The following is a 16,321-nucleotide window of genomic DNA, read 5'->3' on the forward strand; positions in this document are numbered from 1 at the left end:
CACAAGAATGGCAGACCAAAAACTCAGCTTGCTCGAAGGAGCAGACTGGCATGTTCATGATACAAGTGACAGATACAAGAGAATTTACTCATCCACAAGTCCCCTTCAGTCCTGCAATGGGTATGGCAAAGATCAGGCTTGAAAAACTCTCCTTCCCCGAACCTGCGCTTCCTCTTTTCCACCACTGAAACGTCACTCCCGGTCATTCAAATTCAAAAGCTTGGGTATTTATGCTACAGGGCCAAATACTGACAAGTCTCATCAGCTTCTTTGAACAACTTACTGAAAATCCAGCCTTCAATTTCCTCCTATTCTATGCTTGTGTCAAACTTCCAAGCCACAAAATAAAGCCAGTATAAGACTATCTTCATTCTGTCAGTATTCCTTATTAGAATTGTTTCATTGAATAATTTTTTCTTATGCTAGGATTTTTATAGCCACTCTCCTAACCAATGCAGTATTTAGGAATACTACAATAACAAAACTCATACAACTCAGATTTGTTTTTAAAGACTGACATCCTCTACTTAGTCCAGAAGCTAAATAAACCAGATATCCATAGTTTTCTATCCAGTACACATAAGCCAGCAGCAGGAGAAAAAGCAGTAAATTGAAACTACAAGTTCAAAACACTTAGAAGCCACTAAAAGCAATGGATTCAAACTGTCACAAAAAGCATTCTCCACAAAGACTAAAATGTACACTAAGAATTGAAAACTAAGTAATTTTTTTGAGTAACAAATACAGGTGACTTCAAATTTATCATTCATTGACCACTACTGTTCCATAAAGAACATTTTAATACAACAGGCTTCGAAATTTTTGTTTCCATTAAAAACTTACAAAATACTGAGCACAGCTTAATTTAAAAACGAATTTTTCTTTTCTATTTCAGTCCCAGAGGCCATTCTTCAGGAAAGTAAGTTCCTGCCTAGGATTTTTTAAAGGAATTGTCATCTTCCTGGAAGAAGATTCTGTTCTAGAAGACTGAATAATTACATTAACCGCAGGAAATGTGAAGTTAATCTGGTTGTTGTTACAGTATGTTGATGATAATAAAGTTAATAAAATGATCCATGCTGATGTGTCAGGATATCAGCCACTGTCCCTATACACCAGTTTTCCTTCTCCCCACACACTTGAATTTCTGCAGGCATTTTATTTCAGCATCATTAAAGATTCCTCCAATAGCAAATTTACATTTTCCTTTGCACCTCCCATGCAAATGATCAAGAACACTGGCAATCTAAGCAGATCCAAGATCCAGCAAATTCTAGCTGAAAGCCATTAAACAGCCATAATTATTTCTTTAATCAATTGACCGTTAACAGGAATGTCTGAAGGCACTAGACCATCTAACCAGATATAAATGTTCCCTTTACCTCAAAAGATGCTCACTCATTTTTACTTCCAAGTTATTCTATCTTCAACATCAATATAATTCTACTGAGAAATTAAAATCTTTCCATTCAAATATCAAATTGAATGCCATCACTCAAGATAACTAAATAGCCAAGTAAAACATGAGAAATGCTTTTGCCCCTTACTACTCAGATATACTACTCTATGAAGAGTCTGGACAGCATTCTTCAACTGCATTCCTTTATCAGGTTGATTAATCTATGAAACATGTTTGAACACAAGCTCCCAAGACTGAGGCAGTCACGCACCTAATAATAATTTAAGAAATCTCTGCAAACAAATCTAACATATACACAAACAAATTCTATCTACAATTAGGACTGTTTGAAAACGTATGTATACTTTCTCAAGAAAGTATGTACTTTCCGAAGATCAAGGCATGTAAAATAAAACTAAGAATGCTATATCTACTTTCTTAACTGATTTGCTATGGAGTTTAGTTTCACATCAGTTTCTCAAAAAAACCAAAAAAGGAATATTAGGGTTCATGTGCCTTTCAAAGATAAAAGTTAACCCAGGATGTTAAGTAGTTTTACATATCAACATACGGTTACTTTCAATCGAACTACAGAAAACTGTCAGAACCCAAGTTATGCTGTTCAATTCACCGATATGTAGTTTAGTCACTGCCAAAATTTAACACAGAAAACATTCTACATTCATGTCCACCCAGTCTTTCTTTATCAAACCACCTAGCAGGTCTCTGCCACAATATTCACAACAGCACGAACACCAAAGTTAGCTTTAATGTCCAAACTGGATAGCTGCTGAAAGCTTCTTACACACATTTCCAAAGAAAGCAAGAAGAATATACAAAGAAAAAAGATTAGCACAGCAGAGCTTGAGAGCATCCACCCAAACAAATCAGTTTCCTTAAGATAATAGAGCACCCCTGTGAAGAAGGACTTGGGGGTACTGGTAGATGAGAAGCTGGACATGACCCGGCAATTTGCGCTTGCAGCCCAGAAGACCAACAGTCTCCTCGGTGACATCAGAAGCACAGCCAGCAGATTGAGGGAGGTGATTCGGCCTCTCCAGTTTGCTCAGGTGAGACCCCACTGTGAGTCTAGCGCTCAGTTCTGGTGACCTCAGCACAAGGAAGACACCAACCTGGTGGAGCAGGTCCAAAGGAGGGCCAGAAAAATGATCAGAGCAATAGAAAACCTCACCTACAAAGAAAGGCTGAGAGAGTTGGGATTGTTCAGCCTGGAAAAGAGAAGGCTCTGGTGAGACTTTATTGTGGCCTTCCAATACTTACAGGGAGCCTACAAGACAGATGTGGACAAAGTTTTTAGCAGGGCCTGTTGGGATAGGACAAGGGGTAATGGTTTTAAACTATAAGAGGGCAGATTTAGACTAGATACAAGGAAGAAATTTTTACAGGGAGGTTGGTGAAACACTGGAACAAGCTGCCCAGAGAGGTGGTAATGTCCCACTCCTGGAAACTTTCAAGGTCACATTGGATAGGGCTCTGAGCAATTTGATTGAGGTGAGGATGTCCCTGCTCACTGCAGTGGGGGTTGGACTCGATGACCTCTAAAGGTCCCTTCCTATACAAACAATTCCATAGTATAAAGGTGCTATAAACACATCTGCAATTTACATACAACACTATGTAATGGTTCTAACTCGCAGCACAAACTGATTGTGAAACAGAGACAAAAATGCAGTGCAACCAGAACAATTTTAAGAGAACTTCCTAAAGAAAGGTCAGGATCATTTTGCAACTGTCTTAGAATTTACACTGCAAAAGTTCTTGTACATTTTCTTCCAATTTTAATTTTTCAAGAACCGCTTCTAGCCCTGGACAGACATACTTAACAACACAAACTACTAAAGAACTGCACCCTGACACTGGCTCTTGGTAATCTGATTATTTTAGTCCATAAATGAAAAGATCGCAGCTTTTCTTAGCAAACTAACAATGCTGAGTACATTTCACTTATTACAACACAGACAACACTGGCTTCCTTTTAATTGAAGACAGCCACTCAATATTGTGAATATGCAAGATTAATCTACAGTACTCTTCTCATTGATCAAATTCCTTCTTAATACTGCAGTTTTCTCCATAACTGAACTAAAAAAAGGGACAATACTAAAAATAAGCAAACTATGCATTTGTGTGGCTGTCTTTAGTTATACACACACACACATTTTACAGGAATTTAACTTGGAGAATATAGGCAATATATGACACTTTTTATTGTCAATCATATAGTTGAGAGATTAATGTGTGACTCAGAGTCAAGGTGTTAGAGACGGTTTTATAGAAGAGTAGTGCAGTCAACTGAAAATACAGCTGCAAGTTCTCTGTCTTCCAGGAGGGGAAACAACAGTCTTCTAGCTTCCCTAACAGGACACCTGGAGTGGGGGCACCAAAAAATGTGTGTTTTCAAGCCAAGAATGATGCAAATAAAATTGACTTAAAAGAAAAGAAGATCAGTTAAAGCAATCTGACATTTGGATAGGCCATATTTCATTGTTACCTTTGTACTGAATCAAATATCTGAGCTAAGATTTAAAAAAACAAGCCACCAACAAAGATAGATTCCCTAGTTGCCTTGTTCCAAAGGCCCAGGTTCTTTTAGGTACAATACCTTAAGAAAAGTTATGGAAAGAACTTATAAACTTAATAACAGTAGATTATACTACAGAGTAACGTGGTTTATTTTGAATCTATTTAAATAAATGGCTTATTTTAAACCAATTTATATTTCTTCTGGGTCTTCATGTACAAATTATTCATAATTTCATATTTTTTTATTGTACAAAGATCTTTACATTATGTTATACAATAACATAATGTTATTCTTTCGCTCTTCTACGAAAAAAAAAGAGGCAGTTGCCCAACTTCACACACACATCTGTCACACTATCTACACTCTTTCATTGGGATAATTTTCTTTTTTTTTTTTTTTAAGGTGAAGTTCCAGTCTGCTCTGTCATACCTCTTAAACGAAACAACTTTCTACTTTGAGTTAAGAAGCACCTGAATGCATTTAAAACCCAGCAAGTTACCTAATAAAGCTACCTCTTGGCCTTCTTTTTGATTAGCCAGCAAGACTGAATTCTACATGGATCAGTCTCCAAGATGCGATTTGCAGCCCACAAATTGCTTTCATGTCAAGTTTTCAGCATTCTTTTCAAAATTACTACTAAAGAATTGGACATTATATTGCAATGTTGACCTTGCAAGTTCTGCACAGATCACAAGACAGAAATCACTTCCCAATTTCTATATTTATAGCTCCCTCTTATAAAGCCACAAATCATTCAGGGGTTTTATGAATTTCTTTAACAGGAAACTCACAGCAGTCATGAGGAAAAGCAAATCAGCATATTTATTTCAGCACAAGTTCATCCTCATATGCAGTTTCTCATTCTGTCACTATCATCTGTATTTTCTACATTTCTTTTAAACACAAGAACCTTGCAAGTGACACCTGTTAAAAACCAAAAATTAGCTACACTCCTGGGTCCATTTCCATCCAAAAGATTTGTGTGCAGCCTTTTAAATTACAGAGCATTTTTGGAACACATCTGAGCCAGTAAAAAAGTTCTCTTTCCAAGAAAGACACCACTACCACCAGTAAAACTCATTATACACTGATGGTAACACCAAAACACAGTATTTGACTTTGATAAGATTAAAATATGTACACTGCCAGCATCACTACACTGGTGCATTATTCCATTAAGACGGAGTTACATTGTTAAGTTACACAGTTAATTACTAAGTGCCACAATTACAGATTTGTTAGACACTGAATACTAAACAGAACTAAGAATATTAAGATAATTTTCTTTATTATTACTCGTAGTTGTAGTTCAAGAGCACAGGAATCAGAGTGAAGGTGTATACTTTGTAGTGTGGTGGGTCCTTACTATTACTATGGAGTGGAAAGGGACAGAAAAGCACAGCATGGCAAACATCCTCAAGAATGTACATTTCCTTTCCAGAATCAGGAACATCTATTTATTATTTAGGAATGCAGAAGGGGAAAGTATAATTCACAGCAGACTGTGAACACAGTGACCTAAACTGACCTAGCAACAGACGCTCATGTCAATGTTCATCAGCTGCAGGTCAGTAACACACTTCCAAGGAGAAGAAAGCAAAAACTACTCAAGTGTCAGAACTAGAATATAAGCAGCCATCTATATATACATAAAAGAATACAGTATTACAAGGCCTAAAGCTCTGCAGCATTAAGGCAATGACAACAATAACAAAACTGAACACAAGTTAATGAAATAAAAGTTAGAAAAACCGAAAAAGTACAACAGCTAAAATACAAGTGTATAAAGCAAAGTGTTTTAAGGAAGGCATCACAAAATTAAGGAAGAATATTTACTTTGCACCTCCTAAATGTTAATCTAGCTTCCTGACAGAACTGGGCCAGCCCTCTTTAATTTACACCACTTCATCAGGGTTAGCACAGCCAGTAGTCCTGCCTTCTACCAATTCAACTGTATAAACCTTAGTCATATAAATAGGTAATATGAATAAGTCATGTAAATACGTTTACATTTTTATATGTTCTCCTTAAATACTTCTGAGTGTTGTTCATCCAAGCAGGATCTTTTCCTTTCCCAAGGTCTCAAGGTATATACCAGGATTTTGTTCCCACACCCCAGGGTCCAGGAGTTAAAAGCACCTTATCCTCAAAGAAAGCAATTTCAGTCTCACAACTCTTGAACTGCCAAGTTTGTTGGAGAGTTAAACTCATCTACACGTTACCAGTTCTTATTCTCTATTTTGAAATACCATGGTATCTGAAAAAGAAGCAAATGTTCTGCAGCTGCCTGCTGGTAAACTCGGTATCAACAAAAAGATCGTAGTCTTCACCTGGAAAATTGTATTTTGAGATTAAAAAAAATTCAATACAAAAATAAATCACAGTGTTGAGTTAAATACTAGGATCAAGCATTCTCTATGTGTCCACTGGTGTAAAGCCTGGGGGGGGTGTGCTGTTAATTTTTTTCCATCTAGAAGAAGTACTATAGGATCATCAATCTCAAATTTGCTCACAGTTAAGGAGTGACCATATTCTGAGTGAAGAGAAAGCAAGGTAAGAAAATAGAGCAAGGTTTACAGCAAATGACCCATCAAAAACAAAGAGATAATCAGGAAGAACTCCAGGCATCTGGAATTTCTCAGGTACGCTCCATATTTCAGGATCACTTCAATCACCAATGAGAAAAGTACAGTTTTTCAGGAAGTTACAGTCAACATGTGCAAGCTTTTTCAACATAAATATATATACTTAAAACATGCACAAAACCTTCAAAAAGGCTAAGAATGCACTCCATCTCTCAATGACATTAAGCAGAGTTTATCCAAAACCCAGATAAATTTATTTTACCCTTAATTGCTAACAGCAGGTTACCTCTAAATCAGTTGGTTTTGTAAAAATCCTATAGTGGCGCTAAAAAAAACCTGCTTAAATTCATGCTACAGGTTGAGGACCAGTCCTGAAGAACAGCCAACTTCATAATTAGCTCTTAATAACTGTTGGAGTAGCAAAGAGGAAGACAGAAGATACCATTAAACCAGATATCCTGCTGAGCCATTGCTTAGGATAATTCAAGAACATTCGAGTGACAAACAACAATCAGATAAGCAAACAAAGCTCTTGCAGGTTATCCCTTTGTCCAGAAGATTTGCTAAATCAGTGGACGAACTAACTTCCCTATTTCCAATTTTCAATTAGGAAAAAGGAATCATTACCACTTTCTCCCAGCTTGATGACAAAAGGATGAACATACATCACTATTTCAAAACCTACTTTCAGTGTCCACAAGATATTTTTACACTCCCCCCCCAAAATTCCCTGAAGTGAAGTTTCTCAGAGAGCCATTAAACAAGCATAGGTGTGATGACAATGAAGCTAAGAGATAAAATACACGTCCAGTATTAAAAAAAAGTAATTCTTCACTAAATTCTTCACTAAGAAGTGTTAAATAACCTATCTGCCACATACATTTAAGCTGTGTCTAAAAGAAAACCTTATCAGAGTAACTGATAAAAAGAGTTCTGTTTGCTGCTTCTAAGTAAGAGGATAGTTATTCTAAAGAATTGTTTATGGAAGAGTAATTACTACGCAGTACAAACATTTTTATCCTGAGTGTTGATAGAGGGGAATTATTTAGGAACAATATTCCAGAAAAAATTAAACAACTACTATACCAAGCCTTACTTTCCCACCCAGGTTTTTTCTAGTAAGCTTCTGAAGGATCTTTCTATAACTCAAAGTCCCACATCCTTTTATTGCATTTTACCTCTACGAAGTAAATACTGCAAGGACATTATATAGGAACGTTAAAGACCTAAATAAAATGCTCAAAAAAATAAAATTGGAGGAATGGGCATAAATGGAAAAGTGAAAACACTTCCCCCCCCCCCCCCCCCCAAATGAACACTAATCCTTTAGAGCCACAGACAGTACCCTAACTTTATAGCAAAAGAAGTCAAAATATTAACCATGTATCTACTTTCTTTACAAAGGAGAAAATCTCATTCCTATTTATCTTAAACTATGTAAGACATCTCCTTACTTTAACTTTGTGTGTGTATCTTTTATGGTAAACTCTGCTATGTAGCAGCTGCTTTTTAATTTACAATCAGTTCTTATCTGTGTAGGTTATTCATCCACAAAAAGGAAGCAGCTCTGCACATTTTCAATTTGGAAGTCTCATTAAGAAGCCTATGGAGGACGGCAGGATTTTCCCATATACACAGAAAAGAACAGACTTTCAAACTTCAGTAAAGAGGCACCTAAAGTTCCATCAGAACTGCCTCTAACTCAGTTGATTAAACAGCTTATGGCAAGCCACAGGAGGGAAATCCTTGATTATGTCTAATTGTCCTCTACCCAATATACACAGAACCCTTGATTTAGTACTTTAAATTGCAAAACAGACTGAACTCCATAAAATGTGTAGCTGTTTTGACCAATAGCTTAGAAAAATGACTAATGAACAAAGGTTTCTGGTTTTTAACTCCTAGATGTATGCTATTTTACACTGAAAAAAAAGTTTCATTATAAAAGAGAGGTAACAAATACTCAATTTATTATGTGAATAAGCATTATGCATTTGTATGAAGTGGTACTTCTTCACCCCTGCTGCAGCAAGCATCTTAACACCCTGCATGAACAGAACGTTTGAGATGCACGTATTACCTACACACCTCTTGGCCCTTATAAGTTTTGCAAATATGAATGTTGTTCACCTTTTTACAACCCACTTCATCTTATTTTCAGTCAGTGTTGATTAAGTATCCGCTGGGTTTTTTAAGGATGGCTTTAGCAGTCAGTCAAGCTTAATTTCAAATTAAATACTGAGATACACCCACTAACACCAAATGAAATAGCAGCTTGTAAATTATGCATATTTTCCAATTTCAACCGTCTAGAATGCAATCAATACACAATGCATGTGGTTACAATACACCACACACTTCACAACTGCAGCATCTGCTTTTCCTACCTGGAACTTCTGCATGTTCTAGCACAATTAATGCCCCTGATATCAATCAGGATTTTTTATTTAAGCAAATTAGTATCAAAACAGTACTAAGGGTATTTTCAGACAACCAAAACAGAGCATTTCAAAGCTATCCTATCGGTCAGGAGAACATAAGAACAGCTACGTGCAGTCAGACCAACAACCATATAAACCTTTATGCACATCTGAGTTACTTAAAAGGATGCATACTGTTAGTAGTGAAATTCTATATATTTTGAGTATTTATGTTAATTATTCTTCCTATACACTAAAACACTTGGAAGTAGCAATTATTTCTCAACAGGTTCTTTTGTAATTCTGAAGTATTGGAAAGTACTCAATCTCATTTTTATCTAGTTCAGAAAACCTGATGAAAAAGAATGTACAACTGAGACATCCACTCCAGCCAAGCGCTGTCAGCCTGCAAGCCCCAAAAGAAAGTGGAACTCTATTGACTTTCCCACAAACGTTGCAAGTTTTTCTGTAATACTCCTTTTGACACAACTTCATCTTCATTCTCTATGAGTTTCTACACTGCATCCAAAAGCTTTTTCCATCTACGTTTCTTTTTCACGAACGCAGAGCTACTTAGCTCCTAAAAGGAAATAATTATTCCTAACCAATACCTAACGGCCAACAATATGGGCTTGCTGTTACTCCTCTAAAACATATAAACATCTTGGAAAACATGGATTTAATTTATCTTAGTAGAACAGCTACCAACATCAAGGTCATTACATTGACAGATCAAAGTTACAGTTAAAATTACACAACACCATTACAGTGAAAAATTCATTCTCCTAGTGCACAGAACAGAGACCAGATCCAGCCTATTCCCTTCAAGCACTCAATATGCTACACAAGGCCAGACAACTTCTTTTCCACACAGCAGTAAGTGCTAAAAAGTTACTGTGGCAGCCAGTAGTACAAGCGAAAGGAAATTAAGTGCACTATGGTTCAAGGACTAGGCTCCTGATATTTGACATTTTTGTACTCGACACTGATTTATGCACACACAGATTTGGCAAACAATTATGCCGTTTCCTCTGTGCACACAGACAGAAGAGCGATGCACCTGGACAGCTAGAAAAGATAGTGTAAAGTTATTAACATTTAAGATTCAAAGCCTGATGTGAATGCAGACTTATGTCTACCGGCACAGGACTTCTTCAAATCCAAAGAGTTGAGATCCTTTGTCAGTCATTATGGCTGTGGTATAAAACCCAAGATGACCAAATATCTTGCAATTTAAATTAATTATAAAAATGTGTCCCGTAGACAGGTAAAACAACAGAACAAAAAGTTCATTAGAAGATCCAAGAAAGAACAGAACTGTCATTGCCGATCATCTCTCCCTGCACCAGCCTCCCCATACACAGAGAGCACTCTTACCACGGGCCAGCAATTCTTCTGATCACTTAACTAACCAGGAAAAAAAAAAGGCGGGCGGGTGGGGAAATCACTTAGGAGTCCCATTAATTTCATACTGCAGATAGGAAAGTTTCTTATTCTTTGGAAGAATAAAGTCATAAATTCAGAACAACCAAATATGATCAGACATATTGCTAAGTCATTTGGTTTTCCACGTACTACTTAGAAAGCATAATTTGCAAAATTATCCAGTTAACTTAGAACTTATACGGTTAAGTTAACTTAGAAGGGACCAGCACTGAGAAACAATGTTTAGAGAGTTTACTGTAACATTGAAAGAAGGGAAAGACTACCTGCATGTAGAAGGAACCAGGTCAAGGAGGTTCCTGAAGGATTCCTGACTGAGAATCACAAGCATACAGACATTTAAGACTCCTAAGTGCACTTCTGCCGCTTCTTACCTATTTATGAAAAAAAATGAAAGCCTGTCTAGCAGTGTGACTCAAATATGTAGTTTATAATATAAAGACCATGTCCAGTTTTCATTTCAGTATCCAAGTGAAATAGTCTCAAGGGGACAGTTCACAGACACCAAAATACAACCTTCTACTTAAGAGTTTCTAAGAGGTTTATCTGATGCGTCTTCTTTTACACAGGGAGAATTTGAGTGTCTTTATCACTGTCTTTCTCAAAAGAATGAAAAGATTCTCTCACTAAACAAAGGCTATCATTGTAGTACTGAATTTTAAAAGGAAACTTAGAAACATCACACAGATTAATAAGACGGCAGTTTCAATGAATAGAACTGTTGTTTGGGGTCCAAATTATTAAGACTTTTTTAGCCTCAAAACATACTGGAACTCTACAACTTGAGCTGTAGAACAACAAAAACAACATAGGCCTGGTAAGCACCTCTCTTCCAGAAATATTCTCAACACACTCCTGCATCACTCTTCGCCACCGTACACACTGACATTTAAAATCCAAAGGTAATGCCCTCCCCTTTTTCTATCCTGGGCTTCTGAAATTATAAAAAAACCCACCCTCATACACATGCACTGTGCAGTGACTATGCTGTCTCTGTCCCATGACCTGACGCACACAGGAGGTAAAGCGAACCAACACATAAATAAGCAGGGTCAGAACTTAAACAGTACCTTCAGAAATAAACAGCTGAAACAGTATGGCCATGGATGATAAACAGCAAGTACAAACAAAAGCAGCAGGCTTGGCAAGAAAACATCATAGTGACACAGGCCACGTGAGTTCATAGCCACACTTTTTCAGTCAGATGGAGCTTTCAAAGTCTTCAAACTGAGCTTTACTTTGGAGTACGGAATGCGGTACTTCAGTTTTAAAGTAACAAGCCTGCATACAGAACAAACTTTTCAAGACAGTTTTATTTGCTAAATGATGGCATTAAGAAAATTCTTCTCTGCTAAAAAAGTGCCCACTGATATCCACCAAACTGAATTTTAAAAAACAGCCATTCCACAAGGCTTAAAATGGCAAACCAAGGGAAGCTGTGGCTGCCCCATCCCTGGAGGTGTTCAAGGCCAGGTTCGATGGGCGTTGGAACTAGATGATCTTTAAGGTCCCTTCCAACCCTAACTATACTATGACTCTATGATTCCAAGTCCTGCAGTAAGTGAAGGAAACAGTGAAACTTCTTAATTTGTTTCCCTTGGTGCTTTTTTTAAAAATCCTTTCTTAATTATAGTTGTAACAAAAGTAGTACAGATTACATGCTTATTATAGAGCTAAGTCCTGAAAGAATTGTCCAGGCTCAGGTACAGTTCTTGGTTCTGGAATCTAAAACTAAATGCAAAGTTGGCTGCTGCTGCAGCACGCTACTGAAAACCTTAATTAGAGCGCAATTTGAAGGAATGCCGCTTCAAGACAGTAAATATTCACCCCATACAAAAAACTGTTTGGAAGCAATTTTGGAGGATTTTACCTGTTGTCGTACAAATTTCTGTCCTATAAAAGAATAATGACTCCTATGTGAAACCCGTTGTAATCTGAACATAAACTCGTAGTACTCCATGCATGGTTTTATTCTCACGTACAGAAGTAACTAGTAGAGACATCCTTTCTATTACTGAAAGCAAACATTAACGGCAAGAGATCGACAGCGGAACTCCCCACACTTGCTCTCTGCGCTGAAGAGTTCCCGAGTTTTTGTTCCCGGGACGCAATTCGCACTTTTACCCACATTCTGCAGACCCACCATCCCCTCACTGCTCATGGTCCTCACCCGCGGAATCTCCAAAGCGAGTGGACAGCGGGGGACGGCGCCCAGGCTCGCCCCGTCCCGGAGCCGCGCGGGGCCGGGCCCGGGGGCGGCGCTGGGTCCCCGAAGCGGGCGGCCGGGCGGCGGCAGCTGTCAGGGCGGCTGGCGCAGCCCCACCGCGAGGGCAGCGGCGCGCGGGGCCGGGCCGGGCGCGCGGGCGCCATTGCTACAAACCAAAATGGCTGCCCCAGGGAGAGGAGCCCGGCGCAGGCCGTGAAGGGCCGCGCCTTCGCCGGCCTCGCCCAGGTACCGTCCCCGCGCCGCGGCGACCCGGCTCCCACCGGCACCCCCCTTTCCCCCCCGGCCCCGCATACCTGCAGTTCGGCCCGCTCCACCTCCCAGTGCGCGCGCTCCATCTCGAAGCGCGCCCACTCGTGCTGGATGTAGTGCAGGATCCCCGGGATGGTGTAGTGCTGCGGCCGGGACAGCTCGGCGGGGCCCGCCGCCTCCTGGCCCGCCGGGGCCGCGGGGCCCTGCGCCTGCTGCCCTCCTCCTCCGCCGGCCCCGGCCCCCGCGCAGCCCCCAGCCGACTGGAGGCTCACGTTCCCGCCCGCTTGCGGCGGCGGCTGCTGCGGCCTCGGCGCGGCCGCCATCCCACCACCGACACCGGGGTGCTCGTCCATTGTCTGCGGGGAGCCCTCCTCCTCGTCCCGCGGCGGGGGCCTGAAGCGGGGGCCGGGGAGGGGGTGAGTGGAGCTGGCTGGGGCGGGGAGGAGGGGGGAAGGAGGGGGGGGGGGCGGGCCGGGCGCGGGGCGTGGGGAGGGAGGTGGGGTGCGCCGCGCCGAGAGGTGCCCGGGTGTCAGAGCAGCGCCGAGCCACCGCCAGCCGCCATTACAGCCGCCGCGCCGCCCACCCGCGGCCGCGCGGGGAGGGGAGGGGGGGGGGAGCAGCGCGGGGCCTGCCGGGAAATCGCTCCCCCTCCCCCCCCCAGCCCCGCGGGTTCCTCCTGCCGGGCGGGCGGAGCGCGCGTGCGCGGGGGCGGGGCCGGGACCCCCTCACGGGGCGGGAGAGAGACTGAGGCGCGGGGCTACGGCACCTCGGGGGTTAAACCGCTGGAGGCTCTAAAGCTCCCGCGAGGAGGTGGGTTCAGAGGTTCCTTAAAGGTTAGCCAGGCCTTTCATCAATGAATGGTCATCTTCTGGTACCCGGGTGGTCGAGGAGGTGTGGGACACATTCCCTCCTTGATCATCGAGCGTCCCGAGTCGCAGGGGACCCACAGGGACCATCGAGTGCAGCACCTGTGGGGAAACCCCTGAACTCTGACGTGCATGAAGGGTTGGGAAAGGAAAGTGCACAACGTTTGCAATTCAGAAGTGGTTTTTTCCCATGTGAGGATGGTTTTGCAAGAGATTACTGATTTAGTTTTATCTGGCTCAGTTTTATCTGTGGTAGCGATGCTGCGTTTGATGCTGTAGTTTGAGTACGGTGAAATTACCTTAGTTGCAAAATAATAGTCTGAAATGCAAGATGTACAAATTGTCATCACGTCCTGTTGGAAATTCTTCATGAGGGTGGTGAGGCACTGGCACAGGTTGCCCAGGGAAGTTGTGGATGTCCCATTCCTGGAGGTGTTCAAGGCCAGGTTGGATGGGCTTTGGAGAGCCTGATCTGGTGGAATGTCCCTGCCCATGGCAGGGGGTTGGAACTGGATGATCTTTAAGGTCCCTTCCAACCCAAACTATTCTGTGATTCTATGAAGTGATCCGTAGGTCACCCATTGTAAGTCAGGTAGAGGGTTGGGTTTGCTTCTCTTCAAAATATGTAATGCTGTACTCTTTCAGTAAGAAAACAGAAGGTTTCCTAAACAGAACTTGTTCTTGACAGGGCTGGAACTCTATGAGTTACTGAAAATATTAATACTCGTTGGCTCAGTACTGCTGTTTACTTTTTCTTCTAATCTCTCCTCAGGTGTGTATTGCTATTACAGTTGGTTTATCCAGTCCTTCCTTTCTTCTCCATTAACTCATTTCCTACTAACATTTCATCCTGCAGTCTTCCTGATGCCATACAGATTAGTCAGACTAAATCCAACTCCTTTCCGCCTCAGCTGATTTTTTTCATTGTCTATTGACAGTATCAAATCATTACTAAAATAAGACTTGCCTCATAAGCAGTTTAGTCTGTTGTTTAGCTTCAATCTTATGGGGCATTCCTTTTTCCTGAATTTATGGGAGTTACTGCAATTTAATTCTGCTACTATATTCAGCCAGCATTTTGACAGCTCTACAGCAAAGGAAAAGTTTTTTACTCCTTCCTTCCTCCCTGACTTCCCTAGATTGATCAGGTTCCTTTTTTAAAATCCCTGATCCTGAAGTCAAACATAATATTTTGTTTTAAAGCCATGCAGATGTTGTTGTTTCATCTTTGGATTAGTTATAATGTGTACAGTAATAAGATTTAGAATACAAAAGTAATTATTGTTATGGGTAAATATTAATAACACTGCATGTGAATTTTATTAAAACCTCGTCTGAACAAAAACGAGAAGCACAAGAGTATTGATTATGTCAGCGGCCTTCATTTGATACATACTTCCGTACAATAAATTCAGAGCCAGAAAGCTCAATAGCCTAATATATACCTCAAAAATGTTTGTTCCTGTGCCATCACCTGCTTGTGCCTCTATAATTTAGTCAGTTTTGTTTTTTCATTAATACTTTAATTCCAGTTTAACCTATTTTTTTCCACATTTAGTACACACATAAAGTGCAACTAGACCTCTGCATCCAGAAAACCAACACATTTAGAGTGGAACGGTGTAGTAAATTATTGATCTGCAGTTTTATCTAACATTTATTTTTAATTCTTGATGAATCAGGAAATGTAGTCGTGCATCTCTTGTTTGCTATTTGATTTTTTATTTACATTTTAGCTGAGAGTCCTAGAATGTGGCAAGATTTTGTTATAGCACAATAACTAAAAAGCTTCTAGATCTGTGGACTTTGACTCGAGTGGGTTTAGCGTGAAAGGCACACATCTAATTTGAATGATAACTACTGCAAAAAGTCTCAAACTCGGGTTGTGTTTCTTTTCGTGTAATTTATGTATCAGAATATGTATGCATGTTGGTGAAATCTTTGACAGAATAAATTTATGTTGAGTGCTTCTGTCTACTGGAGCACTAATTAATTTTTTGTTTAAAATATGTTTTACATTACTACATGTAGAATTTGCTGGATTGGCCACGCTGGAGACTAAAGACCTTTTTATCTGCAGAACAGGTATTTCAGGCTTTTCTTCTCTAAGAGGTCTCAACCAGTATCTGAAAAGAGCATTTAGGGCTGTGACTCACAAACAGGGACAACTTACTTTGAGGTGTCTCATGTAGTTATACTGCCTACAGAGCTGGTGTTTCCTGGAAGCAGTTCCTGAGCCGTCACGGTTTTCGTTTCAGCATCTTGAAGCAAACCAGGCAGGTCTCAGTTTGTCTTGGAATACAAGGGCAAAGTTACCTGCACAAGCAGGGGGACGTGAATCTGGTTGAGGACATCTTTAAGAAGCATCTCTCTTCATGAGCCTGGGTCCTTCATCTTCTGTGTATGTGCTGGTTTAGGAGTTAAAGCAGTCGTATTGCAAGTCATCAATGACTACATACTCCATCGGTCTTACCAGTGTGAGTCACACAAGCCAATCATGATACCGGTTTTCTCTCATAGATATTTATCTGCGAGAGATACTTTAATGAGGGTGAGATCTAACACAGTGTAACACCGCGTATTTAAA

At 40.5% G+C, this 16,321-nt stretch overlaps 1 protein-coding gene across 5 annotated transcripts in view; it reads right to left on the reverse strand.

Annotated features, from left to right (window-relative positions):
* STRN3 (striatin 3) overlaps positions 1-13,283 on the reverse strand; it is a 64,364-nt gene extending 51,081 nt beyond the window's left edge. For 2 of the 5 annotated variants that reach the window (XM_054067382.1, XM_054067381.1), the window contains exon 1: positions 12,913-13,283. In XM_054067382.1, the coding sequence (XP_053923357.1) occupies positions 12,913-13,221 (309 nt within the window). In that variant the 5' untranslated portion in view covers positions 13,222-13,283. The remainder of the gene's footprint in view (positions 1-12,912) is intronic. The other 3 variants (XM_054067383.1, XM_054067384.1, XM_054067385.1) reach the window with 2 other exon arrangements.
* Positions 13,284-16,321: the final 3,038 nt, after the last annotated feature.

The sequence above is a fragment of the Cuculus canorus genome, chromosome 5 (genome assembly GCF_017976375.1).
Source record: "Cuculus canorus isolate bCucCan1 chromosome 5, bCucCan1.pri, whole genome shotgun sequence".
In the NCBI taxonomy this organism is placed as follows: domain Eukaryota; kingdom Metazoa; phylum Chordata; class Aves; order Cuculiformes; family Cuculidae; genus Cuculus; species Cuculus canorus.